The sequence below is a fragment of the Spea bombifrons genome, chromosome 2 (assembly GCF_027358695.1).
Source record: "Spea bombifrons isolate aSpeBom1 chromosome 2, aSpeBom1.2.pri, whole genome shotgun sequence".
In the NCBI taxonomy this organism is placed as follows: Eukaryota; Metazoa; Chordata; class Amphibia; order Anura; family Pelobatidae; genus Spea; species Spea bombifrons.
In genome coordinates this window covers 137,608,497-137,635,626 of record NC_071088.1, presented here as the reverse complement: position 1 = coordinate 137,635,626, position 27,130 = coordinate 137,608,497, and the positions used below count along the sequence as shown (strand labels likewise).

Below are 27,130 nucleotides of genomic sequence, written 5' to 3'. Positions count from 1 at the left end.
TTCGACTTACAGAAACAGGCGACTAACAGATCACGTGACTTAATGGCCAGTGGGTAAAGGAGCTTACAATCTAAACTGCAAGCTTCCTAAAGGTAAGCCGTGCAATAAATGCAAAGTAAACCAGGCGAAAGAGCTTGCGATCTAGGAGCCGCCTGCAGCGAGCATTAAACACAACGGCTAGAAGAGCCGGCGATCTAAACTCTATTACAGTCATAAACCCTGCTATATAATCACCCATCAGCCCCGGAGCCCGACATCCCGGGCAGCCCAGGCCCAACTCAATCCCCTCCAATCCTCCGCAGCCCCGGCTCCAAAATCTCGGTGCTCGGATTATTTCTCTCCATTGACTCCCTGATCGTTGTTGGGCTCGCGCAGCCTCTGTAAGCGAAGAGGAGGAGGAGGCGATCTGCAGGACAACAAACTTCTTTTATTTCATTAATGCGGCCAACATAACAGCAGTTTTCCTCTCCATGCGATGAGAACAAAATTAGCAAAGCGACCCAAATCCCGCAGGTTTGTCTTCTGCGTAACCCAGAAGACCCAAAGCTTACCCCGAATCTGCGTTACGATCCCAGCGACGTTCCCTGTAATGCTGAGCGAGCGCGTTGGACATTAGGAAGAATTCTCTGAAATCATTCTTCGGGTTCAGACCGGGGAGCAAAGCCGCGCTCCTTTCATTACCTTAACGGCCGAGGAGATTCCAGTTACCCCACGGGCTGTTACAGCTCTCCTGGAGCACAAACTGCACGCCCTACGATGCCCTTTAATACCCAAACCGCAGATCCCAGCATTAAATCGCCAGCGCAGCGGCCGCCTTCCCAGAAAAACCACCAAGAAGCACGGTTTGTTTTTTTAAAGTTTTTTTATTTTATAGATTTTTGTATCCAAACTCCGCGGATCCCATTTCCAGCAACCTATAAAAAAAACAGAACATAACAGTCAGCACCAAAGGCACAGCACTAAACCCTTAAAGTCGACGGTAGTAGTTAAGTGGAGCAGGCTTTCAGCATAAGTGGTAGCTGTAAACCCAGTGAGGGAACCTAAATATGTATGGGATTGGGGTAAAGATTTCCTAACACTAAGGTGAGACCCAAGGACCGAAATAAGGTTTAAGGTCTTACAGAAAGTAGAATCCATTAATTACAAGGCTGAAACTAAAAAATGCTCAGATTAGGAAGAATTATCCACTAGAACCGGGCCTCTAACGGAAAAGAATCAAAAGAAACAAAAACCACCCAAAACCCATTTCCTTCTCAGACAAATGCCTCGGGGTCTTCAAACGAAAGGTAAGCTCTACCCAGCGGGTTCATATCCACGGCACAAAACGTGACGCCGACACTGACCGCCGGCAGAGGATTTACCCATTCAGACTCGTCATCGCATCATCACCGAAGGGAGGCAGGGGGCGCCGTGGTGGTAACGGTCAGGAAGGTCACTTACTTATGCGGTGGGCACAGGCTGGGGCATGGCAGGAGGCTGCGGCAGCTGCTGCTCGGGCTTGGTTCCTTTCTGCTCGGAGATCGGGGTGGTCGGCAGGATCTCTTCTTTGGGCTCCACGATGCCGACGTGATCAGGAAGGGGCTTCTTGGGGCCGATCTTCCCACTTGGGTCCCAGGGCAACATAATCTTGACTTTGATACCAAGAACACCTGCAACGTTACAGACCTCGGTCAGCCAACAGATAGCAGAGCTTTGCGACCTCATAGCGAACCTCGTAGACGGCCCGACAGCGAAGATCAGGTCAGGGAACAACACGGGAGGCTCGCTTGGCCTCTAATAAACCCGGGGGGGGGTAAAGTTTGCCCTTCTCAGACAAATGCCTCAAGTTCAATCAGTATCCAGGGCAAAACCCGCAGAGCAGCCGAGTCCAGGGTCACAGAACGTGCCGCCGGGCAGAGAGCTCCGCAGAGAACGCCCGCTCTGACTCGTCATCGTATCATCACCGAAGGGGAAACCCTGAAGGGAATCACTCACCATCAATAGCCAACGCTGCCATCTGGGAAGCCGAACCTCTTCTGGACCACTGCGGTCAGCTCACGGATACGTCGGCCCTTCTCACCAAGAACGTTTTGGGTCCTAAAAGGAGATTTAGACGATATGAGGATACGTGGAGGAAAAGCCAGGTGACGCAAGCAGCCAATCAGAGGAGGATGTGATTGTAACGGCCGCGCTCTGCCCTTCTCAGACAAATGCCTCAAGTTCGATCAGTACGGAGGGCAGCGCCGGCAGAGCAACCGAGTCCAGAGACACAGAACGTGCCGCTGAACAGAGCGCTCGGCTCCAGGCTCCCTCTCTGACTCGTCATCGTATCATCACCGAAGGGCGAGCGGCAGGACGGCGGGAGACACGCGGTGGATTCACGACAAACGCCGTAGAAAGAGAGAATTCTTACCTGGGAATTCCTTTTCCTTGTCCATTTCCAGGTGGCACATGAGAAGTAGGCTCCGCCTACCAGGTAGGGCAGGAAACACTATAAAAAAAGGATACCTCCCCCTTCCTCCCCAGTGTGGTTAAAAAGAAAGACTCAGACAAATAATAGCAAAACCCAAATACATTTTAATGGGCGGGAAAAAAGTGTGCCACCTGGAAATGGACAAGGAAAAGGAATTCCCAGGTAAGAATTCTCTCTTTCCCTTGCCATTCCAGGTGGCACATGAGAAGAATTAGCAAGATAGGGAGGGAAGGATTCCAGTCTGAAGGACACGACGACCAAATTGAGACTCGTCTGAGAGATGAAGGTTCAGCCTGTAGTGCCTTACGAACGTATGGATCGACCTCCAGGTCGCTGCCTTGCAAATGAGAGACGGAGACACCCCGGAGAGTTCGGCCCAGGAAGTTGAGACGGATCTGGTCGAGTGAGCCTTCAGGCCGGAGGGAGGTACTCTTCCCGCGGAGACGTAACATAAAGCGATAGCGTCCTTAAGCCAGCGGCTCACGGAAGCCCTGGATACTGATCTGCCCTTGCGGGGCCCCGCAAAGGACAGAAAGAGAGAATCGGATTTCTTCCAGGCCGACGTACGTGAGAGATATGACAGGATACATCTCCGCAGGTCTAGCGAATGGAGTTCCAGTTCTTTGGGATTCTTGGGATCCGGACAGAGTGTAGGTAGGACGATCTCCTGATCCGCATGAAAAGGGGAGACCACTTTAGGGAGAAACTCTGGAGGCAAACGAAGGATAATGCAGTCCGGCAGAATCCTGAGAAAAGGTTCAACTCTGGAGAGAGCCTGGATTTCGCTCACCCTCCTAGCGGAAGTGAGGGCTACGAGGAGGACAACCTTGTAGGTGAGCAGCTTAAGAGAGGTATCTACTAGAGGCTCAAATGGAGACAAGGTGAGTTGATGCAATACGAGATTAAGGTCCCAAGGAGGGACCGACGGCCGGATCCTAGGGCGAAGTCTACACATTCCCTTAGAAAATCTGGAGATCCACGGATGAGAGGCCAGATTGAAATCCAAGAAGTTACTCAGTGCTGAGATCTGGACCTTGATAGTAGCAGGTTGAAATCCTTTATCAAAGCCATCTTGAAAAAAGTGCAGCACCTCGCGGATAGATGGAGTGGATACTTCATGCACATTGCACCAGGCGATGAATGTCTCCCAAACCTTTTGGTACTTGGTGGCCGTAGAAATTTTGCGGCTGGAAAGAATGGTGTTCACCACAGATGCAGCTAATCCTTTGGAGGACAAGATCTCCCTTTCAGAAGCCATGCAGAGAGGTTGAATCGGAATGGATCTGGGTGGAGAACAGGACCTTGAATGAGAAGATCCTTCACCTGAGGAAGAAGCAAAGGTTCGTCTATGGCCAAGGTGGTAAGGTCCGAGAACCAGATCCTGCGAGGCCAGAAAGGAACAACCAGGATGACTTTTTGAGGGTTTCCCCGAATTTTCCGGAGTACTCTGGAGATAAGGGGAAGCGGAGGAAAAACGTAAGCGAGGTCGAAATCCCAGGTCTGCGAGAGTGCTTCCAGCGCTCTGGGATGACCGACTGGTGAAAGAGAAAAAAACTCCTTTACCTGAGCGTTCAGGTGCGTGGCCCTCAGGTCTATCTGAGGAGTGCCCCATTTCCTTGTTATGAGGGCGAAGACTTTTTTGTTTAAGGACCATTCTCCTGGAGGTACTGATTTCCTGCTGAGGTAATCCGCCTCCTGATTCAGAGACCCCTTGATATGAACCGCAGAGAGTGTGCAGAGATTGAACTCCGCCCATCTGCAGATCTGAGCAGTCAGGGTCTGCAGGCGTCTGCTTCTGGTGCCACCTTGTTTGGAAAGGTAGGCCACCACGGTGATGTTGTCTGAAAGGATCCTGATGGACTTGTGCCGCAGGATTGAAGACCAGAACCTGAGAGCCCTCCAGACCGCCAGTAGTTCTAGAAAATTGATGTGTAGGCTTGATTCTTGGGGAGACCAGAATCCCTGGGCAAAATGGCTTCCCATGACGGCACCCCAGCCTGTCAAACTGGCGTCGGTGGAGATTACCACCCAATCTCTCGTCTGCCAAGGGAGACCCTGCGAAAGATTCTTGGTTGACAGCCACCAACGGAGTGACTCCCGAACGAGGGGAGAAAGCCGGACCTTCTTGTGTAGGGATGTCTGGGAGCGATCCCAGTGATCCAGTAAAAATTGTTGAAGGGGTCTTGCGTGAGCCAGTGCCCAGGGAACCGCCGGGATGGAGGAAGTCATGAGACCGAGCAAGGACATGACGGATCTGAGGGACACTGACTTGTACTGCAGGACTGTATGTGAGAATTCCCGTAACCTTAGGATCTTGTCCTGCGGGAGAAACGTCTTCTGTACTTCTGAATCGAGGATCATTCCCAGAAAAGACCGACGTCTGTTTGGCAGAAACTTTGACTTTAGGGGGTTCACTAACCATCCCAGTTTGTGGAGCGTCCTGAGGGAAAATTCTAGATGAGATTGGAGCAATGATGCCGAAGCTGCTATCAGGAGCCAATCGTCCAGGTATGGGACCACCTTTATGCCTCTTTGCCTCAGGAAGGCCACGACGACTGACATGAGTTTTGTGAAGATTCGTGGTGCTGAAGCAATCCCAAAGGGAAGTGCCCGAAACTGAAGATGCCGAATCCCTTGAGGTAGTGGAACGGCCAGACGGAGGAATCTTTGGTGGTCTTCTCTGATGAGGACATGTAGATAGGCGTCTCGCAGGTCTATAGTGACCATGAAGTCCCCCGATGAAACAACCTCCGTGGCGGACTTCAGGGATTCCATCCGGAACCTGTTGTATCTGATGCAGGCATTTACCAACTGTAGATTGATTATTAGTCTGAATTTCCCGGATGGTTTTGGTACGACAAAGACGTGGGAATAAGTTCCCTCTCCTATTTCTTGAAGAGGCACCGGGACCAGAGCCCTTTCGTGAATAAGGTTGTTGAGTGTGGAGAAGAATCCCGCTCTTTTCCAAGGATCTGTGGGAGGCATGGACAGCAGGAATCGCTGGGCAGGTAGGTGAGTAAACTCCGGAGCATAGCCTTGATTGATGATGCGAAGAACCCAGGGGTCTGAGGTGATCTCTTCCCAGGCATGCAGGAAACCGGATAGCCTGCCCCCTACCTGAAACCTGCTGGCGTCAAAACTTCCCTGATTTGCCGTCCCTGCCTCTGCCTCTTCCTCTCTGGAATCTGCCTCTCGCGTAGGGTTTACCCCGAAAGGACTGGTACTCTTGATAGGATGTTGAGGGCCTGTAGGACTCCCTGTCTCTTGGAGCTCTGAAATAATTGGACCTGAAACGCGGTGGTCCCTTCCTCTGAGGTAACCAGTGCTTATCACCCGTGGTGGATTCCAGAATCGTGTCAAGGTCGCTGCCGAAGAGGTGGTTCCCCTGGAACGGAATGCTGCACAGCTTGTGTTTGGAGGCGTTATCTGCAGACCATGACTTGAGCCAGAGCGCTCGTCTAGAAACCGCAGAAAGTGCCGTAGCTTTAGCAGATGTACGGACAGATTCAATGGAAGCATCGGAGATGAAGTCAATAGCTAGGCAGGTGTCGGACAAGTTTCTTGCGACCTGCTCAGACCCTGGGACAGCTGCCAGATCTTCCACCGCTTGTAGGAGCCAGATCTTAATGGCTCTAGAAGTTGACGCTATTGCAATGGCTGGACGAAAGTTCGCCGCTGCTGCCTCAAAAGCCCTATTGGCGGCATTCTCAGCCCGCCGGTCCATGGGGTCTTTGAAGTGGGACGCGTCCTCCATCGGAATGGCTGTTTTCTTCGTAGCCTTGGCTACTGCGGTGTCTACTTTCGGGACTTCCCAGGCCTCAGAATCCTTGCCATCAAAGGGAAACAGCTTTTTGGTTCTGGAAGACGTGAAGAATCTCCGGTCCGGATATTTCCACTGCTCCGTGATTATGGCCGAAAGCGAGTCGTGAACTGGAAAGGTCTGCGGCTTCCTAGAGTGACCCTGAAAAGGATCCGGTTTTGAAACTGGTATATCATCCTGTAGATTTAGAGTAGATCTGACTGCAGAGATTAGTTTCCCTGTTTCTTCGACTGGGAAGAAAAAGGTTTCTTCTTTAACTTCCCCCTCCTCATCCGAAGACTGGGGTTCATTAGACTTGTAGTCGTATTCAGAAAAGGGTGCCGAATAATCTTCCAGGGTATCTGGTAGAACATTTGGAGGACCCTGCTGGAAAAGATGATGCTGCGACACCGGCCCCTGAGCGGAGCTTGCCATGGCACGAAAACAGTCAAAGGTGGACTGCAGCTCCCCCTTCAACCAGGAGGTAAATTCTGAATTGGAAACATCTTTAGGCCGAGAGCAGGAGCTGCACATTTTGGCCGTAGGGTCGTGTAGGGTCTTTTTACAAGATGAGCAGGCTTTATGTTTCGTTTTCCCCACAGACTTCTTATGTGGGGAGGCCTCAGAAGGAATGTCTGGATTTTTGTCTGACATAACTGAGGAGAAAACACAAAAATTATAACATCAGAAAGCAATGGAATAGGCCATAGAAATCTCTCTCTAAACTAGGAGAGAAAACACCTACTTGAAAAGGCAATATACAGTCCTCAGGCACAGGCAGGCAAAAAAAGAGGAGTAAAAAATCCAATAAAACAGTACAGGTCGAAGAGCATGGAAAGATCTTACCCATTCTGGCGTTTTTATAGAGGCATTTAGGCGCCAAGGCCCGGAAACCGTCACATCCGGAAATTCCTCGTCAATTGACCTCTCGTGACCCCGGACGGAAGCCGGAGTAATTGCAGAGAGGAGATAATAAAACCGGGTGCCGAGAGATCGGCACTGCCGGCTAAAAGAAAACTGCTCGCGCCGGAGCGCTCTCCTGCCGCCGCACGCTGAGGATTCCCCCTCCCCGGGACGGAGAGAACCGGAGCCCGGGGATGTACGTCCCAGTGAGCCCCCTGGGCTGTGGGCAACGTATAACGAGGACTGAGCCTCGTGTTACCGCGATTACCGCGGAGTTTACAGCCTCCGAGGCTGCCGCATCACCCTGGATCCACCGGGACCACTACCGGGTGTCGGGAGAGAGGATGCCCCCCCGGGGCTCCAAGAAAACAAAAAAAGAGGTAAGCTTCAGCCTAACCGCTACCTGAGTAGGGCAGGAAACAACACTGGGGAGGAAGGGGGAGGTATCCTTTTTTTATAGTGTTTCCTGCCCTACCTGGTAGGCGGAGCCTACTTCTCATGTGCCACCTGGAATGGCAAGGGAAAGTCACATAACGGGAAACCCAAAGATGGCCGCAGAGGAGATGCCAACCGCATTATTATTATTATATCCCCCGCATTAAACACAGCGAGCTGCAGCTGTCAGCCCCAAAGAGACCAAACGGGGCGATTCCCAGCCACTTAAACCTGTGAAAGCACAATAACTGCCACTGCCTGCCATCTGCAATGGCATAAAGAATGGGCACATGAAGCATATCTGCCAGTCTCAAGCATGGCAGCCTGGAATTCCTCCATTCTTTGCGTTTCTATCGGCACTCCCGATCCCTTTTCTCAAACGCCGATAAGTTTCACCGCGCAGAAAGCGGCGTCTCACCTGGTGGCGAGGATGATGATCTCGGTCCTGGTTGGAGTGACTCTGACCTCCACGCCGGAGTAGCCATCTTCGGCCAGCTCACGGGTCAGGAACTCGTTGAGCTCGGCTTTAAAGATGCCGTCGGCAACAAACTGGAGAGACGGAGAGAAAGCGAGTGAATGAATATCAGCGGATCATTGTTTCACTAAAGCAGCTGCCTCCGCAAAACAACTCTGTGCCACAGAGCTTACACTTTAATAAACCAGCGACCTGCCATACCCGACGGCTTGTCTACTGACATCAGTTTGTGCATCTGATAGACATCGCACAACTACTGCCTGACAAACACAGACAACGCAACACAAGTGTCACACACAATGGGCAAAGGAGCTTGCAATTTAGGCTTCACATAGAGAGCACCCAGGGGCCACATACAGAAGTGAAGGGCCAGTCTCTGAAGTGTCACAATCCCTGCTTGGCCCTTGCGTTATATAGCGCCATCATAGTCCGTAGCGCTGTTCAACAGGTAGGATAAAACTAGCATACATTCGACTTACAGAAACAGCCGAATAACAGAGCACGTGACTTAATGGCCAATGGGTAAAGGAGCTTACAATCTAAACGGCCAGCTTCCAAAAGGTAAGCCGTGCAATAAATGCAAAGTAAACCAGGCGAAAGAGCTTGCAATCTAAGAGCCGCCTGCAGCGAGCATTAAACAACGGCTAGAAGAGCCGGCGATCTAAACTCTATTACAGTCATAAACCCTGCTATATAATCACCCATCAGCCCCGGAGCCCGACATCCCGGGCAGCCCAGGCCCAACTCAATCCCTTCCAATCCTCCGCAGCCCCGGCTCCAAAATCTCAGCGCTCTGATTATTTCTCTCCATTGACTCCATGATCATTGTTGGGCTCGAGCAGCCTCTGTAAGCGAAGAGGAGGTGATCTGCAGGACAACAAACTTTATTTAACGCAACCAACATAACAGCAGTTTTCTTCTCCATGCGATGAGAACAAAATTAGCAAAGTGGCCAAAATCCCGCAGGTTTGCTGCGTAACCCAGAAGACCCAAAGCTTACCCCGAATCTGCATTACGATCCCAGCGACGTTCCCTTTAATGCTGAGCGAGCGCGTTTGACATTAGGAAGAATTCTCTGAAAGCATTCTTCGGGTTCAGACCGGGGAGCAAAGCCGCGCTTCCTTTCATTACCTTAACGGCCGAGGAGATTCCAGTCACCCCACGGGCTGTTACAGCTCTCCTGGAGCACAAACTGCACGCCCTACGATGCCCTTTAATACCCAAACCGCAGATCCCAGCATTAAATCGCCAGCGCAGCGGCCGCCTTCCCAGAAAAACCACCAAGAAGCACGGTTTGTTTTTTTAAAGTTTTTTTATTTTATAGATTTTTGTATCCAAACTCCGCGGATCCCATTTCCAGCAACCTATAAAAAACAGAACATAACAGTCAGCACCAAAGGCACGGCACTAAATCCTTAAAGTCGACGGTAGTAGTTAAGTGGAGCAGGCTTTCAGCATAAGTGGTAGCTGTAAACCCAGTGAGGGAACCTAAACATGTATGGGATCGGTGTAAAGATTTCCTAACACTAAGGTGAGACCCAAGGACCGAAATAAGGTTTAAGGTCTTACAGAAAGTAGAATCCATTAATTACAAGGCTGAAACTAAAAAATGCTCAGATTAGGAAGAATTATCCACTAGAACCGGGCCTCTAACGGAAAAGAATCAAAAGAAACAAAAACCACCCAAAACCCATTTCCTTCTCAGACAAATGCCTCGGGGTCTTCAAACGAAAGGTAAGCTCTACTCAGCGGGTTCATATCCACAGCACAAAACGTGACGCCGACACTGACCGCCGGCAGAGGATTTACCCATTCAGACTCGTCATCGCATCATCACCGAAGGGAGGCAGGGGGCGCCGTGGTGGTAACGGTCAGGAGGGTCACTTACTTATGCCGTGGGCACAGGCTGGGGCATGGCAGGAGGCTGCGGCGGCTGCTGCTCGGGCTTGGTTCCTTTCTGCTCGGAGATCGGGGTGGTCGGCAGGATCTCTTCTTTGGGCTCCACGATGCTGACGTGATCAGGAAGGGGCTTCTTGGGGCCGATCTTCCCACTTGGGTCCCAGGGCAACATAATCTTGACTTTGATACCAAGAACACCTGCAACGTTACAGACCTCGGTCAGAAAACAGATACCGGAGCTTTGCGACCTCATAGCGAACCTCGTAGACGGCCCGACAGCGAAGATCAGGTCAGGGAACACCACGGGAGGCTCGTTTGGCCTCTGATAAACCGGGGGGAGGGGGGGGTAAGTTTGCCCTTCTCAGACAAATGCCTCAAGTTCAATCAGTATCCAGGGCAAAACCCGCAGAGCAGCCGAGTCCAGGGTCACAGAACGTGCCGCCGGGCAGAGCGCTCCGCAGAGAACGCCCGCTCTGACTCGTCATCGTATCATCACCGAAGGGGAAACCCTGAAGGGAATCACTCACCCTGCCTGAGCAGCACGTGGCGCACGGCCGTGTCCACGTAGTAATTCACGGGGTCTCCGCTGTGGATCATGAGGCCGTCGACGAACTTCATGGACTTGGCTCTCTGACCTCGCAGCTTTCCGGACACCACAACCTCGCAGCCCTTGGCCCCGCTCTCCATGATGAAGCGCAGAACTCCATAGCAAGCCCTGAAAATCCCACCAACAAGGACTAAGACCAACAAACCAGGAACATTCTAGACTGGACTGTCACGCTCGCACACTCAGGCCGTCAACAAGCACAACAAACCGGCGCATGGGAAATAATCCTTCATAGTAACGCAAGAATCTATCACCCAAAAGGGGTAAAAAACCCAACATTTAATGTTAAATAGCGTCTCAGAATATAAAATTACCCCCCCCCGCACACAGTACTCACACTATTACATATAACCACACGAGTGCACTCCAGAGCGCTCACTCACCTTCTCACAGCCAGACCCCCCAGAAGCTTGTAACGCAGGGACTCTGCTTGGGCGATGGCGCACAGACCCCTCGTGGCGACTTTCTCAGCGTACAGCTAGAAACAAACGAGTCGTTACTTACAGCCCGCAGCTCATTACAGCCATCTCCATCCAGACGATTGTTTCTTAATGCACAGGGTGTGCGAGATCTGCCCTCGGCGGCCCCTTTTACCCCGACTGCCATCAATACCAACAAGCGTTATTAACACCAGCAAGGTGCAACCCCAGACCATGCCTCCCGAGACCCAAAAGCGCACACCCCACAATGGCGGTGCTGATCAGCGCATGGAAAAGCGGCACCGGCAGTACGCGGGATGTTTAAATGCCCCGAAGGTAATAAACTTCATGATGCGGGAGCCGCGCTTTAAATGTGCTGCTCAGGAACACGTGAAATCTGCCAAAGTGAACGCATGTTTAGTGAACACGTCCCAGGCGCTAGAGGCAGAAACCATTTGGTTTAAGGATTTCTGGTAAGAAAAAAAAAAAAAGGGGGATCCTAAATTTTAAAATCTGGAAATACAAGAAGCTTCCACGCGATCCCACGCAGTAACGAATCCATAACACTGACGTCGCAGCCGTTCGTAGAATGGTTACCTTTGCAGATAAACGAAGGGGAAAACCCCCCAAACAGGCCATCGGGAACGCACTCTCAGAAATAAGCTACTGAATACTATTGGCGGTTATTCACTAGGTTTAGGGCGAGATCCGCCGGACAAACAGCTTTACAAAGCGGGGTCACCGTTTGGGCCGCAAACATCCAAGCAGGAAAAAAAGTAAATTTCCCTAAACATGGGATTTATCACCCCAAAGCTTACCTCAACGCTGCCCTCTGGGAAGCCGAACCTCTTCTGGACCACTGCGGTCAGCTCACGGATACGTCGGCCCTTCTCACCAAGAACGTTTTGGGTCCTAAAAGGAGATTTAGACGATATGAGGATACGTGGAGGAAAAGCCAGGTGACGCAAGCAGCCAATCAGAGGAGGATGTGATCGTAACGGCCGCGCTCTGCCCTTCTCAGACAAATGCCTCAAGTTCGATCAGTACGGAGGGCAGCGCCGGCAGAGCAACCGAGTCCAGAGACACAGAACGTGCCGCTGAACAGAGCGCTCGGCTCCAGGCTCCCTCTCTGACTCGTCATCGTATCATCACCGAAGGGCGAGCGGCAGGACGGCGGGAGACACGCGGTGGATTCAGGACAAACGCCGTAGAAAGTCACGTAACAGGAAACCCAAAGATGGACGCAGAGGAGATGCCAACTGCATTATTATTATTATTATACCCCCCGCATTAAACACAGCGAGCTGCAGCTGTCAGCCCCAAAGAGACCAAACGGGGCGATTCCCAGCTACTTAAACCTCTCAAAGCTCAATAACGGCCACTGCCAGCCATCTGCAATGGCATAAAGAATGGGCACATGAAGCATATCTGCCAGTCTCAAGCATGGCGGCCTGGAATTCCTCCATTCTTTGCGTTTCTATCGGCACTCCCGATCCCTTTTCTCAAACGCCGATAAGTTTCACCGCGCAGAAAGCGGCGTCTCACCTGGTGGCGAGGATGATGATCTCGGTCCTGGTTGGAGTGACTCTGACCTCCACGCCGGAGTAGCCATCTTCGGCCAGCTCACGGGTCAAGAACTCGTTGAGCTCGGCTTTAAAGATGCCGTCGGCAACAAACTGGAGAGACGGAGAGAAAGCGAGTGAATGAATATCAGCGGATAATTGTTTCTCTAAAGCAGCTGCCTCCGCAAAACAACTCTGTGCCACAGAGCTTACACTTTAATAAACCAGCGACCTGCCATACCTGACGGCTTGTCTACTGATAGTTTGTGCATCTGATAGACATCGCACAACTACTGCCTGACAGACAATGCGACACAAGTGTCACACACAATGGGCAAAGGAGCTTGCAATTAAGGCTTCACATAGAGAGCACCCAGGGGCCACATACAGAAGTGAAGGGGCCGGTCTCTGAAGTGTCACAATCCCTGCTTGGCCCTTGTGTTATATAGCGCCATCATATTCCATAGGGCTGTACAACAGGTAGACGGGATAGAACTAGCATGCATTCGACTTACAGAAACAGGCGACTAACAGAGCACGTGACTTAATGGCCAATGGGTAAAGGAGCTTACAATCTAAACGGCCAGCTTCCTAAAGGTAAGCCGTGCAATAAACGTAACGCTAACCAGGCGAAAGAGCTTGCAATCTAAGGGCCGCCTTTAGCGAGCATTAAACACAACGGCTAGAAGAGCCGGCGATCTAAACTCTATTACAGTCACAAACCCTGCTATATAATCACCCATCAGCCCCGGAGCCCGACTTCCCGGGCAGCCACTCGGCAGCCATGTCGGCCCCGCAGCCCAGGCCCAACTCAATCCCCTCCAATCCTCCGCAGCCCCGGCTCCAAAATCCCCCGGCCGAGCAGAACACTGAGCGGCCGCGGATCAGGAACCTCACCCGAGGGATATTTTACAGGGAAAGCCTCCGCCGGCAGAGAAATTCGGCGGGTCGGGAGCTTACCTTCCTCTTCTTGGAGATTTGCACCGCCATCTTGCTCCGTGCTGCCGAAAGGAAAGGGAAAGCGCTTCCGGCGGAAGTGTCTATATAGACATGACAGCGGCAGGAAGGAATGATGCCGAGAAGGACCGTGATGGCTCATGGGATATGTAGTTTGATAGCGTAGACCGTGGTCAATAGCCGTCATTGGCTTATTTGCCATCATTCTGTCTCTACTTGCGTTTACCATGCATAGCTGCCTAGAGTCTCGATTTGGTCGGCATAATCCTAACTGTTTAGTTTCTCAAGACTACTTTAAATGATGATGATGATATGTGGGGACTGTCAGGTCTGCCCCTGAGTCTCAAGGGTTTTACCCCAGTCTCAGGGTTAGTGGGCAGAGTCTCAGCCTTTTCACCCCAGGCTCAGGGTCTCTGTGTGAATGGGCAGATTGATTGTCAGGGTTTTTACCCCAGTCTCATGGTCAATGGGCAGATTATCAGGGTTTTTACCCCAGTCTCAGGGTTAATGGGCAGATTGTCAGGGTTTTTTCCCCCCGTCTCAGGCTTAATGGGCGGATTGTCAGGGTTTTTTACCCCAGTCTCAGGGTCAATGGGGAGATTCTCAGCCTTTTCACCCCCGTCTCAGGGACTCTGTGTGAATGGGCAGATTGTCAGGGTTTTTCCCCCCTCTCAGGGACAATGGACAGATTCTCAGGGTTTTTACCCCCGTCTCAGGGTTAATGGGCAGATTCTAAGGGTTTTTAACCCCGTCTCAGGGTTAATGGGCAGATTGTCAGGGTTTTTATCACATTCTCAGGGTCAAAGGGCAGATTGTCAGGGTTTTTACCCCAGTCTCAGGGACAATGGACAGATTCTCAGGGTTTTTACCCCAGTCTCAGGGTTAATGGGCAGATTCTAAGGGTTTTTACCCCCGTCTCAGAGTTAATGGGCAGATTGTCAGGGTTTTTATCCCAGTCTCAGGGTCAATGGGCAGATTGTCAGGGTTTTTACCCCAGTCTCAGGGTTAATGGGCAGAAGTTGCTGAGCTGTATATAAAGTGCTGCCCCTGCAGGCTGTGGGCTGTATTACTGAGTAACTGATTCCCTCTGCAGAGGTTATACATCCCACATCCAGCAGGGGGCAGCACTGCATATATTCAGCTCAGCACGATGGAAAAAAACGTGCGTCTTGGGAGAAATGGACAGCGTGGTCACCCAAATATATATTATTTATTATTTATACTCATTTTATTAGCCCAAACACAGGGACGATACTAATTTGGTGGTAGTAGCCACACGCTTTTGTCCCTGAATTAACCCCTTGACCCCCTCCAAATTCCAGCTCTGGTTTGGACCGTGTGCTTACAGCCAGAAATACATGAAGGGGGGTGCGCATAAAAGAGCATTGGTGCCCCCAGTGGCCACCTAGCGTATCCGTCATGCGAAAAAAGGGGAAAAAAACCCAAAATGCACCAATGCGTAAATAGTTTTGTGACATTCCTGGATGCGTCATTTTTCTAATCAGGCCATAAAACAACACCGTGCCTAAATATTTGCTGAGCCATTGCTTTAACCCTTTAAAGACCACATTTTTTCCCCCTTTTTTTGTTATTTTTTACCATACGTTTGTTAAACCATGATTCTCTTTTTCCGTATCCATCCTGTATATATTACCCTATATTGATTTTTTATAATATTTCCATTGTATTTTTTTTAATAATTCCCTACTTGCGGTGGTAGGGCCAAAGGACTCTTTTTTAAGTTTTTTATTTTGTTTAACTTTTTTTATTAGTATTAGTAGTTTTTTTTGGGACGTACTAAACAGCATATTGGGGATGATGGGATGATGGGATGATTGGCTGCAATACTCAGCACTATCAATAGGTGTCAGTATACTTTTTACACTCATGGTAAATCAAAGTATGTTCTTTTTGGTAGTTCTTGATACTAAGTTGCAACGAATACATTGCAAAAAGAAGCTGCAAATGTTTAACTGTTTACTTGCTGAAATATATACAGTTTTATAACGGAATCATGGTAAATTATATAGAAATAATAAAAACATTTTAAGTAATCAACATATTGATATAATATGGTACATGTATGTGCAAACACCATATTTTACCTGTTTTGATTGGCACAATATGGGAATATATATTATTATTATTTTTACATGGGGATTATGGGTGGAATATTATAGTTACACATGCTAAGGAACATTTTTGACCCATTTCTGATAAGAATATGGGTATAATTATTTTTTTACATGGGGAATATGGGTGGAATATTATAGTTACACATGCTAAGGAACATATTTGACCTGTTTCGGATAAGAATATGGGTATACTCATATTTTACATGGGGAATATGGGTGGAATATTATAGTTACACATGCTAAGGAACATATTTGACCCATTTCTGATAAGAATATGGGTATAATTATTTTTTTACATGGGGAATATGGGTGGAATATGATAGTTACACATGCTAAGGAACATATTTGACCTGTTTCGGATAAGAATATGGGTATAAATATTTTTTACATGGGGAATATGGGTGGAATATCATGGTTACAGATGCCAAGGAACAAATTTGACCCATTTCTGATAAGAATATGGGAGTATTATTATTTTTACATGGGGATTATGGGTGGAATATTATAGTTACACATGCTAAGGAACGTATTTGACCCATTTCGGATAAGAATATGGGTATACTCATTTTTTTACATGGGGATTATGGGTGGAATATTATAGTTACACATGCTAAGGAACATATTTGACCTGTTTTTGATAAGAATATGGCTATAAATATTTTTTTACATGGGGATTATGGGTGGAATATTATAGTTACATATGCTAAGGAACACATTTGACCTGTTTCCTGATAAGAATATGGGTATAATTATTTTTTTACATGGGGAATATGGGTGGAATATTATAGTTACACATGCTAAGGAACAAATTTGACCCATTTCTGATAAGAATATGGGTATAATCATTTTTTTACATGGGGATTATGGGTGGAATATTATAGTTATACATGCTAAGGAACATATTTCACCCATTTCTGATAAGAATATGGGTATAATTATTTTTTTACATGGGGATTATGGGTGGAATATTATATTTACACATGCCAAGGAACATATTTGACCCATTTCTGATAAGAATATGGGTATAATTATTTTTTTACATGGGGAATATGGGTGGAATATTATAGTTACACATGCTAAGAAACATATTTGACCTGTTTTTGATAAGAATATGGCTATAAATATTTTTTTACATGGGGAATATGGGTGGAATATTATAGTAACACATGCTAAAGAACATATTTGACCCATTTCTGATAAGAATATGGGAGTATTATTATTTTTATATGGGGATTATGGGTGGAATATTATAGTTTCACATGCCAAGGAACACATTTGACCCATTTCTGATAAGAATATGAGAATATTATTATTTTTACATGGGGATTATGGGTTGAATATCATGGTTACAGATGCCAAGGAACAAATTTGACCCATTTCTGATAAGAATATGGGAATATTATTATTTTTACATGGGGATTATGGGTGGAATATTATAGTTACACATGCTAAGGAACATATTTGACTCATTTCTGATAAGAATATGGGTATAATTATTTTTTTACATGGGGAATATGGGTGGAATATTATAGTTATACATGCTAAGAAACATATTTGACCTGTTTTTGATAAGAATATGGCTATAAATATTTTTTTACATGGGGAATATGGGTGGAATATTATAGTAACACATGCTAAAGAACATATTTGACCCATTTCTGATAAGAATATGGGAGTATTATTATTTTTATATGGGGATTATGGGTGGAATATTATAGTTTCACATGCCAAGGAACACATTTGACCCATTTCTGATAAGAATATGAGAATATTATTATTTTTACATGGGGATTATGGGTTGAATATCATGGTTACAGATGCCAAGGAACAAATTTGACCCATTTCTGATAAGAATATGGGAATATTATTATTTTTACATGGGGATTATGGGTGGAATATTATAGTTACACATGCTAAGGAACATATTTGACTCATTTCTGATAAGAATATGGGTATAATTATTTTTTTACATGGGGAATATGGGTGGAATATTATAGTTACACATGCTAAGGAACATATTTGACCCATTTCTGATAAGAATATGGGTATAATCTTTTTTTTAAACGGGGATTATGGGTGGAATATTATAGTTAAAAATGCTAAGGAACACATCTGACCTTTTTCTCATAAGAATATGGGGTAGCTGTGCAAGGTACTCAGCCACACAGGGCAGGGTAGCCAAGCGTGGTAGTCAGCAGGCAGCAGGGTACAAATGAAAATGCTTAGAGAAATAAATAAGAACTTTTGCAATGTTTTGGCCATATAAAAATACATTATGGACAATGATTCGATCTTAATTAGGTAATTAATGAAACCGGTGGAAATGGTGCACTATGCCACACCTCGGACACTATATATTTACCGGCATAAGAAAAGAAAAAACAATCCTCTTTAGAAGTGATGGCTTAATGGCCAATTACAATGAAAAATATATCAAAACATCATAGTGCAACTATGCTATTCCACCATTATTCCCAATGAAAAATATTAATTATAGCCATATTTCAATCAGAAAAAGGTCCAATGTGTTCCTTACCATGTGTAACCATGATATTGCACCCATAATCCCCATGTTGAAACATGATAGCCATATTCTTATCAGAAAAAGGCCAGATATTAGAGTTAGCATGTTCAACCATGATATTCCACGCATAATCCCTTTATATGACAATAATTATACCCGTTTACTTAAAAGAAACACATCAAATATGTTACTAGGCACGTGCAACCATGATATTCCACCCATAATCCCCATGTAAAAAATATCTAGAACTATATTCCTGTCAGAAACAGGTCAAATGTGTCCCTTTGATCATTCTATTCCTCCCATAATCCCTATGTAGAAAAAAATATACCAACATTCTTATCAGAAATGGGTCGAATATGTTACTAAGGGTGTGTAACCATGACATTTCACCCATAATCCCCATGTAGAAAAACATTTATAACCATTTTCTTAACAGAAATAGATCAAATATGTTACATGGCACATGCAATCATATCATAGTATCCATAATATCTATGAAAAAAATTAATCATACCCATTTTCTTACCAGAAACAAGTGAAATACATCACTAGCCATGTGTAACCATTATATTCCACCCATAATCCCCATGTAGAAAATAATTATAGCCATATTCTTAACAGAAACTTGTTAAATAAGGTACTAAACATGTGTAACCATACTATTCCATCCTTAATCCCCATGTAAAAATAATAAAATTCCCATATTCTTATCAGAAGCAGGTCAAATGTGTTCTTTGGCATTTGTAACCATGATATTCCACCCATGATCCCCATGTAAAAAAATATTTATAGCCACATTCTTATCAGAAACAGGTCAAATGTGTTCCATAGCATGTGTAACTATAATATTCCACCCATTATCCCCATGTAAAAAATGAGTACACCCATATTCTTATCAGAAATGGGTCAAATGTGTTCCTTGGCATGTGTAACTATAATATTCCACCCATAATCCCCATATAAAAATAACAATACTCCCATATTCTTATCACAAATGGGTCAAATATGTTCCTTAGCATGTGTAACTATAATATTCCACCCATAATCCCCATGTAAAAAAATAATTATACCCATATTCTTATCAGAAATGGGTCAGATATGTTCCTTAGCATGTGTAACTATAATTTTCCACCCATAATCCCCATGTAAAAAAATAATTATACCCATATTCTTATCAGAAATGGGTCAGATATGTTCCTTAGCATGTGTAACTATAATATTCCACCCATAATCCCCATTTAAAAATAATAATACTCCCATATTCTTATCAGAAATGGGTCAAATATGTTCCTTAGCATGTGTAAATATAATATTTCACCCATAATCCCCATATAAAAATAATAATACTCCCATATTCTTATCAGAAATGGGCCAAATATGTTCCTTGGCATGTATAACTATAATATTCCACCCATAATCCCCATGTAAAAAAATAATTATACCAACATTCTTATCAGAAACAGGTCAAATATGTTCCTTAGCATGTGTAACTATAATATTCCACCCATATTCCCCATGTAAAAAAATGAGTATACCCATATTCTTATCCGAAATGGGTCAAATATGTTCCTTAGCATGTATAACTATAATATTCCACCCATAATCCCCATGTAAAAAAATAATTATACCCATATTCTTATCAGAAACAGGTCAAATATGTTCCTTAGCATGTGTAACTATAATATTCCACCCATAATCCCCATGTAAAAAAATGAGTATACCCATATTCTTATCCGAAATGGGTCAAATATGTTCCTTAGCATGTATAACTATAATATTCCACCCATAATCCCCATGTAAAAAAATAATTATACCCATATTCTTATCAGAAATGGGTCAAATATGTTCCTTAGCATGTGTAACTATAATATTCCACCCATAATCCCCATGTAAAAAAATGAGTATACCCATATTCTTATCCGAAATGGGTCAAATATGTTCCTTAGCATGTGTAACTATAATATTCCACCCATAATCCCCATGTAAAAATAATAATATTCCCATATTCTTATCAGGAATGGGTGAAATATGTTCCTTAGCATGTATAACTATAATATTCCACCCATAATCCCCATATAAAAATAATAATATATATTCCCATATTGTGCCAATCAAAACAGGTAAAATATGGTGTTTGCACATACATGTACCATATTATCTCAATATGTTGATTACTTAAAATGTTTTTGTTATTTCTATATAATTTACCATGATTCCGTTATAAAACTGTATATATTTCAGCAAGTAAACAGTTAAACATTTGCAGCTTCTTTTTGCAATGTATTCGTTGCAACTTAGTATCAAGAACTACCAAAAAGAACATACTTTGATTTACCATGAGTGTAAAAAGTATACTGACACCTATTGACAGTGCTGAGTATTGCAGCCAATCATCCCATCATCCCATCATCCCCAATATGCTGTTTAGTACGTCCCTTTTTTTTTCTTTTGCGTGGTTTCCATGCAATGTGGTTAGAAATCCCCGTTCTCTTATAAATTTTTTTTGGGATGCCAGTCACTGGGCTCCCTATATATATTTTTTTATATCTACAAAAGACATGAATGAAGGCTGATAATTCTGTTATTACAAATAACTATGGCGCGCCTCTTTATAAATTACCCCCCCATAGTAATAATTCACAGGGTAAAGGTGACTCTGCCCAGCGCCGGTCATCATAAAGAATTCCGACCCAAATATAAAACCCTTTGCATTGTTTCCTGGTGGCCACATAGGATGCCAAGCTTGTTAGTGTTATCGGAACTCTTACCAGGTGAAATTTGGGTAATCATTTTTTTTATTGTAAAAAATAAGGTTTTATTTTTAAATTGTATGTATTCTCAGTACTAACAGCATTGCAGAGCATGGATGGTAACAGTTACCAAATTCACCACTAGGGGGCAGAGGTATACCATGCATACCAATGCATAGATTCGCATACAAAACAACACATGGAAACTCCTGTGGATGCATCTGTTATCGCTCCTCTTTGTTTTACTAACATTTTAATGAATTTTGACGGTAAAAATCAAAATATTTGCATTTTTTAACAGATCTATCTCTTCTGTTTGCAATGCATGGAACGCAAGGTAAACAAGGCTGGTATACAGAGATATACACATCCCACCGGCCTTGCCTAATAGACCATGGCGTCAGGACGTGTTTATGTTGGTGTATCTTGTCTTGCGGAATACTCAAGCTGTGCGGCTTATTGTGTTTTTAATGTAGATTCTGTTATTTTTTGGCAATTGCTTATTCACAGAGCACCGTGTATTTTTTGGGGCATCAGAAGCTACCAGACTCATTAGAAACATGTCTGGTATTAAATAATTATTTAAACACTTGATTAGATTGTAAGCTCCCAAGGACAGGGCCTGCTTCTCCATCTGTACTGGTATGTTGGCTGCTGCAGCTAAACAGGGCAGTAAAGCTTAGTCTCGTCTTAAATTCAGGAGCCGTATGTCTATCCCATGCTTGTTTATCTTACTGTATTAGCCTCTACCAATCCTGATGGGAGGCTGTTCCATTTATCTACCGCCCTCTCAGTAAAGTTTTAATAAATCACGTAAACAAAAGAGTATAGTAACCAGCTGTGTGCGGGTGGTGATGATGCAATGCGTTATCTCTTACATTATATAAGAGAATAACATTGTAACACAGCAAGAATCATAGCATTATGAACAAAAACTGCATTTATTACATATCAATATTTTGCATAATTACATAATTATGACATTTTATGAATGGCTGGATTCAGTCTTCTACTAATTCAGAGGATGGTGATGTGGGCAGACTTGACGGCCCTGATCTTACCCGCTGTCAGAATTGTATGTTTCTGGGGTGCAGCTGGACCATATAACGTCTGGGGACTGTTTGTGGAGACGTATTCCAACGGGAACGTTCCTGCGGACCCCTTTGTTTGTAAAAGAAGAAAACAGACCTTCCATCCTTGTGCGGCCCTCGCCCGCGTCAACTAAAGAATACAAGCCAATGGTGCCGTCTTCAAAGCCGATACAGACGGCGCGTCCGTCTTCAGAAACCATCATGGCACTCGGCATCTTACCGAGAGGGAACCGGCCGAGCTTTTCCCCGTTTCTGACGTTTATCACGTTAAGAACCGGGTTTGCGTGAAAGTCACAGTTACAGCCATCCGGTTTCACGTGACACGTGTAAAGAAAGTACTTGCCGTCGTCCGTTAGTCGTTGATGCAATATCGGGTTCGGAACGAAGAAGACGCCGAGTTTTCCATCTTGGGCGTTGAAGACATTGACCGTTTTATCGACCGTTACGACTACGACTCCCCCGTTTGACGAAACCTGGAGTAGCTTCCGTGGATGTGATAGATCGATGGGTAACCTGACCTGGTGGCAAACCGTGTCTTCTACCACATCCCACGTGTAAAGCTCGGCGCCGGAGGTTAGCACGACTACAAAATCTGGGTGGCTTTCCATGCACCGGAAGGCGTCTATACTACCCGACGGATCAGTGTCCCAGCGGAGCTGCTTACATACCGAACCTGACCACAGGCTGACCGCCAGGAGTTTGTCATCATCCAAACCAATTAGAAAGGTGCCTCCAGGAGTGATGGCCGCTTGGTGTAGACAAACACGGATGTTGCAAACTATGTTCCCCGTCGCTGGGTTCCAAACCCTGGTAAGGCCGTCTTCGCACATGCAGACCATAACGCCAGCGTTGGGAGTGACTAACATCCGGGAGACGGGGCCGCATCGAATGTACTGAACGTTCTCCCCGCTCTCCACTACCCAGACGAAGAGGTCCCCCGATGCCACCGACGTCACCAGGAGCTCCCCGGTTGCCGTTAAGGCCATCATAGCTACAAGATCGTTGTGTAAAAAACACGTTCTGATCTTATTGCGCGGGATATCCCATTTGCAAACTATTTCAGAGCCGTCGGCGGTGAAGGCAGCGATGCCCTGGGGACAGAGAAGTAACGACTCCACCGAGCGCCCGGTTTGTGACAAACATGTGGTGGAGACCACCGACTTCAAGTCCCACCGAAGCAGATATCTATTCGCCGTCGCCGCTATCAAGCTACCTAGTTGGGGGCACTTGGCGAACAGGGTAAATTCTCCGTGCCCCTGGCGGATCACCGAGAGGCATTGTCCGCTCTCCCTGCCCCAGACGAATATGGAGGAGCCTCCTTCAACAGCTGCGATGATTTCTTCACCGCTCTCCGATAAGACGCAGCAGAGAAATCTGCTGCCCCCCGGGGGCTCAAAACTGATTTTTTCCCAGGTCAGTACGTCCCACACGTCTATCGTCTTGGATCTGCCGATTAAAAGCCACCGTGTCGTGATTTCTGATGACATCATCTCATTGTTGACCTCGTCAGTGTAAATTTCGTCCACCAGTCGAGGTTCTGTTGGATCTTCGGTGTCCCACACCATGATATTGCTTGCCTTATCGATGATATAAACTAGGTGATCTTGTATATAAACATCCGATATTGGGAGCATCAGAAGATCAACATTAAGGTCAAACTGAAGGTCAAAACCCTTATTGTCGTAAATCAAAATTTTGTTTGTTTGTCCCAAAATGGTATATCTTGCGCTACTTTCACATCCAAAGAAGGTCACTACCTGGGGGAAAATGGTTTCATCAATGACTGCACCGGAACGAACGTTATAAATTCTGACCGTGGAAGAATTCTCATAGCATACAAACAGAGATGTGCTTACTAAGTGAATGTTTTTAGGAGTAAGCTCTATTTCTTGGGTTTTCCCATGTTTCATGTTTTTTATAGCACATACAAGCGTCCAAGAGGAGCAGTCGAGGATCGCGAACATGTGATTCTTGGTGACGAGCGCAAGGTGTCTGCCGTTGAGTTCCGCGATGGCGCGTTCGAGCGGCGCGTCTCCTGGAAGCTGATACCGGAACGTCAGGTTATTTGGCAGACCCCACGTCCAAATACCGCCATTCTCAAATACGACGATTAAGGAAGGCTTCGATTGCATCTCCAAGACGCTTACGACACGGGAAGTCTCTTGAAACCGAACTTTAGCGAGAACCGCTTGACTTAGCGGGGAACACAAGACGTTGAGGGAAAGGGGTCTTTTGGTGCCCTCACAGTACGTCTGCTTGACAAACTTCAATAGAGCCGGATACGTATGTACTAACGGCGCCATCTTGGACTGCAAGACAAACTCCATGCTGTCTGGATTCTCAATCAACACGCAACCGATCTCCTTAAACAAGTCGGAGATAACGTAGACTTCTTCTCTTCCGATTGACCCGGCTGCCTCTTCCATGCTTTGGAACAACAAATGGAGGAGTCCCGCTTGTATAAGTACTTTGTGATAAGGCACGGCCAACACAATGTCATTGAAGAGGTTGTCCAGCTTAACGCATTCTTTTAGATGGAAGGGAAGCTCATACGCCTTCCTCACATTCCCGGCTTCTATGGTTTGGTTCCTAGAATGTCTGGTAAAAAACCACGGCTGGGAAGGGAGTTGGCAGTCAGCGTAGATCTTGGCCGGGGTCCCGGTGGCAGCCGCGTTTAAGTCAGATCCTTCGTTTTGTTTATTGTCTACTGATATTGGCTTGGATCTCCCACAAGCCCATCGGCCACTAAAATAATGGCACATGTTTACATGCAGTGTATGGACCACTTCTGGCGAGCTTAGATATCTGCTATAGGTGACCTTCTGGTAGAGCTCATTGGTCCAACACAGCAGTCTAAAGCCAGTCACCGTTCTCCAAGAGAGGCAACTCTTCAAGTCCAGTAGGATGCTGGCAACCAACCAGTCCGGGACTCGTAAAGTGCCTACATTGGCATGTAAACGATACAACTGCGCAAGGACCTCGTCATCCGCCGACATCAGATCTATCAGCTCGGCTTCCCCGACGCCCGATCTCGACAGCGTTATGTAACTTACGGCTCTAGAGAGAACGGCATAACCGTATTTCACCTCCAGCTTCCGAAAGAATCTTTCAATGATCTGATAGGTGTCTCCTCCCAGGGATCGGTCGTCGACTTCTTGGTGGGATTTCCACTCAATGACTTCCTTGAAGAGCATTAACACCTGCAGAGGAGACGGGTCGGACCCCAGGGACCGATTCACAAACAGCTGCTGCCCAGAAGTGATTTTCCGGTTTCGCTGCGCCAGGGCGGACTTCAGACTCTCGTTACACTCTTTTCTCGAAGGCTTTATTTGAAGAAACGAAACCCGGCGTGGGCTCAGAGACTTTACCAAGTCACAGTCTTGTGTCACAGACAGGATGACTTTGGTGAATCGAGGAATCGGACTTGGCAGCCACTGGAAATCTTGAAGGTTGCCGTCAGACCGCAAGCGATCGACGGCATCCAGTATCAGAACCAACGGTCTTTCCTCGGTTGATACAGAAAGAGCGTCGGCAAAACATTCCCTAAGGTCCTCCGTGTCCGCGGGATGGCTTAGATGCGGTGCTTGGTAAACGTCGGCAACCTGTTGGCACAAGCAGCTCAGAAGTCTCTGCAGAGTGACAGCTTCTCCAATCACGGGCACAAAACGGACGATTAAAAACGGAGCCGAGTCCGGAAGCCAGAAGTGAACCTGAAGAGAAAGAGACGGGATAAGAAGATGTCATAATCCCAGTCTGGGGCAAAAGAACTTGGACAGAAGCACAGAAGCACAGAAGGATAGTCACTCGCATCACGATATAAAACATACAAACATCATGAAAGAAGCGTCCTGCCATTACAAGCGTAAGAGAAATAGCTGGTTGTTAAAGGTGACGTCCCACCTAGTGTGCCTAGTGTTGATCTAATAACTTGCATTTGCGCTAAAGCCGCAGGGCAGAGTATTAGCGAATAGATTGTAAGCTCACGTGCCGTGACGTCTTAAGGTTTGATCATTTTATTCTCAATTTAGCGTTATTGGTAATTTTCGCTGTTCTAATAACGCTACAGAATCTGCTAGAGCTCTATAAATAAATTGTAACATAACGCAATGTAATGAGAACAGGCGGGGGGGTCCAGCCAAAACCTTCCTTGGAGGCCTGGTAACTTTGATTATTCCCAAAGCATCAACAATTTGTCATTTAACCCCTTAAGGACAATGGGCGGTCCCTAAACCCATTGAAAACAATGCATTTGTCATTAAGGGGTTAACATAAAAGCCCCCGAACGGTACTTTCTCACTTGGACCGATCATCGCCGGGAAGCGCCAGCTTCGCCTTTTACCTTCTTGGCGCAAGAGGCCACGAGTGCCGTCTTGCCACAGCCCGGCCCTCCGTAGACCACCAATGGCCCCCGAGCTCCGTCGTGTACGATGTAGTCCTTAATGCTTTCTGCCTCTTTGGCCTCATATCGCTGGGGGTTGGCAAACGTGGCGCAGAGGGAGAGATGCTGCGAGGCCTCCTCTGCGCTCATCTTCTTCCACCGCCATGGGGCTCGAGGACAACTCCTCTGAATTAACCCCGCCAGGTCCGCGTAAAGCTGGCGGCAGAGCCCCGACACGTACCGCCGCTGCTTCTCCTCCGTGTAGCCGACCTTCACGTCGCACGTGGTGGTCGTACTGTAGACGTGCAGACCCCCCGCGCACGCCAAAGAGGGGAGCAGGGTGTCCCTGATGTAGCGGAGCTTCTCGGCGCCGCCGGGACGTGCCGTCGCCCCGTTTAGCGATCGCTCCCTCTGTCTTAGGATGGCTTTGTACGGGATTCTGTGTATGTAGCAGATACATTTCTCCAGCAGGTCATCGGGACGGCTCCGTAACGCAAACAACAACTCCTCCTCCAGAGCTAAGAAGAAAAAAAAAACATAAAAACAAAACATCTATATGTATTTCAATAAATATTTACATAATCATTTCATTTATAGGAGAATTAAACTTTTTGTTGCATTAAATCAAGTTTTTTTTCTCCCAATCTGAAATGACGTCTATGGGAGGGTTAAATATCCGTAAAGGTTGACTAAGTTCGTATCAAGGGGATCTGGACACACTTTAAGGGCGAGTTTAATTGA

General features: G+C 46.3%; 3 protein-coding genes and 6 non-coding genes across 9 annotated transcripts; all 9 read right to left on the bottom strand.

Moving 5' to 3' along the window:
* Positions 1–875: 875 nt before the first annotated feature.
* On the bottom strand, positions 876–8,152 carry LOC128475401 (40S ribosomal protein S3-B-like). Its single transcript, XM_053457897.1, has 3 exons — positions 8,008–8,152; positions 1,441–1,649; positions 876–914 (listed from the first exon to the last, which is right to left on the bottom strand). The coding sequence occupies exons 1-2, from the start codon at positions 8,072–8,074 to the stop codon at positions 1,441–1,443; spliced, it is 276 nt and encodes a 91-aa protein (XP_053313872.1). The 5' UTR covers positions 8,075–8,152; the 3' UTR covers positions 876–914.
* LOC128476005 (small nucleolar RNA SNORD15) lies at positions 1,249–1,394 on the bottom strand. The gene has a single exon (XR_008347035.1). It is a non-coding gene; the product is annotated as a small nucleolar RNA SNORD15 (small nucleolar RNA).
* Positions 1,804–1,948, bottom strand: LOC128476013 (small nucleolar RNA SNORD15). The gene has a single exon (XR_008347042.1). It is a non-coding gene; the product is annotated as a small nucleolar RNA SNORD15 (small nucleolar RNA).
* Positions 2,177–2,321, bottom strand: LOC128476008 (small nucleolar RNA SNORD15). The gene has a single exon (XR_008347038.1). It is a non-coding gene; the product is annotated as a small nucleolar RNA SNORD15 (small nucleolar RNA).
* A 1,205-nt stretch (positions 8,153–9,357) lies between the features above and the next one.
* On the bottom strand, positions 9,358–13,635 carry LOC128475400 (40S ribosomal protein S3). The gene is made up of 7 exons (XM_053457896.1): positions 13,512–13,635; positions 12,535–12,665; positions 11,808–11,901; positions 10,954–11,048; positions 10,491–10,678; positions 9,953–10,161; positions 9,358–9,428 (listed from the first exon to the last, which is right to left on the bottom strand). Exons 1-6 carry the CDS (start codon positions 13,539–13,541, stop codon positions 9,953–9,955), a joined length of 747 nt encoding a protein of 248 aa, XP_053313871.1. The 5' UTR covers positions 13,542–13,635; the 3' UTR covers positions 9,358–9,428.
* Positions 9,761–9,906, bottom strand: LOC128476004 (small nucleolar RNA SNORD15). The gene has a single exon (XR_008347034.1). It is a non-coding gene; the product is annotated as a small nucleolar RNA SNORD15 (small nucleolar RNA).
* Positions 10,320–10,464, bottom strand: LOC128476014 (small nucleolar RNA SNORD15). The gene has a single exon (XR_008347043.1). It is a non-coding gene; the product is annotated as a small nucleolar RNA SNORD15 (small nucleolar RNA).
* LOC128476007 (small nucleolar RNA SNORD15) lies at positions 12,002–12,146 on the bottom strand. Its single transcript, XR_008347037.1, has one exon. It is a non-coding gene; the product is annotated as a small nucleolar RNA SNORD15 (small nucleolar RNA).
* An 8,342-nt stretch (positions 13,636–21,977) lies between the features above and the next one.
* LOC128473926 (NACHT and WD repeat domain-containing protein 2-like) lies at positions 21,978–26,539 on the bottom strand. The gene is made up of 2 exons (XM_053456147.1): positions 26,351–26,539; positions 21,978–25,721 (listed from the first exon to the last, which is right to left on the bottom strand). Exons 1-2 carry the CDS (start codon positions 26,537–26,539, stop codon positions 21,978–21,980), a joined length of 3,933 nt encoding a protein of 1,310 aa, XP_053312122.1.
* Positions 26,540–27,130: the final 591 nt, after the last annotated feature.

Excerpts from the sequence above, each read along its gene's own strand:
- LOC128473926 (XM_053456147.1), bottom strand. The coding sequence starts at position 26,539 with ATGAGCGCAGAGGAGGCCTCGCAGCATCTCTCCCTCTGCGCCACGTTT. Across the intron at positions 25,722-26,350 it reads TGGCCTCTTGCGCCAAGAAG|GTTCACTTCTGGCTTCCGGA; the intron begins GTAAAAGGCGAA and ends CTTTCTCTTCAG.
- LOC128475400 (XM_053457896.1), bottom strand. The coding sequence starts at position 13,541 with ATGGCGGTGCAAATCTCCAAGAAGAGGAAG. Across the intron at positions 10,679-10,953 it reads GGGGGTCTGGCTGTGAGAAG|GGCTTGCTATGGAGTTCTGC; the intron begins GTGAGTGAGCGC and ends TGGGATTTTCAG. Across the intron at positions 10,162-10,490 it reads CCACGTGCTGCTCAGGCAGG|GTGTTCTTGGTATCAAAGTC; the intron begins GTGAGTGATTCC and ends GTAACGTTGCAG.
- LOC128475401 (XM_053457897.1), bottom strand. The coding sequence starts at position 8,074 with ATGGCTACTCCGGCGTGGAGGTCAGAGTCACTCCAACCAGGACCGAGA. Across the intron at positions 1,650-8,007 it reads ATCATCATCCTCGCCACCAG|GTGTTCTTGGTATCAAAGTC; the intron begins GTGAGACGCCGC and ends GTAACGTTGCAG.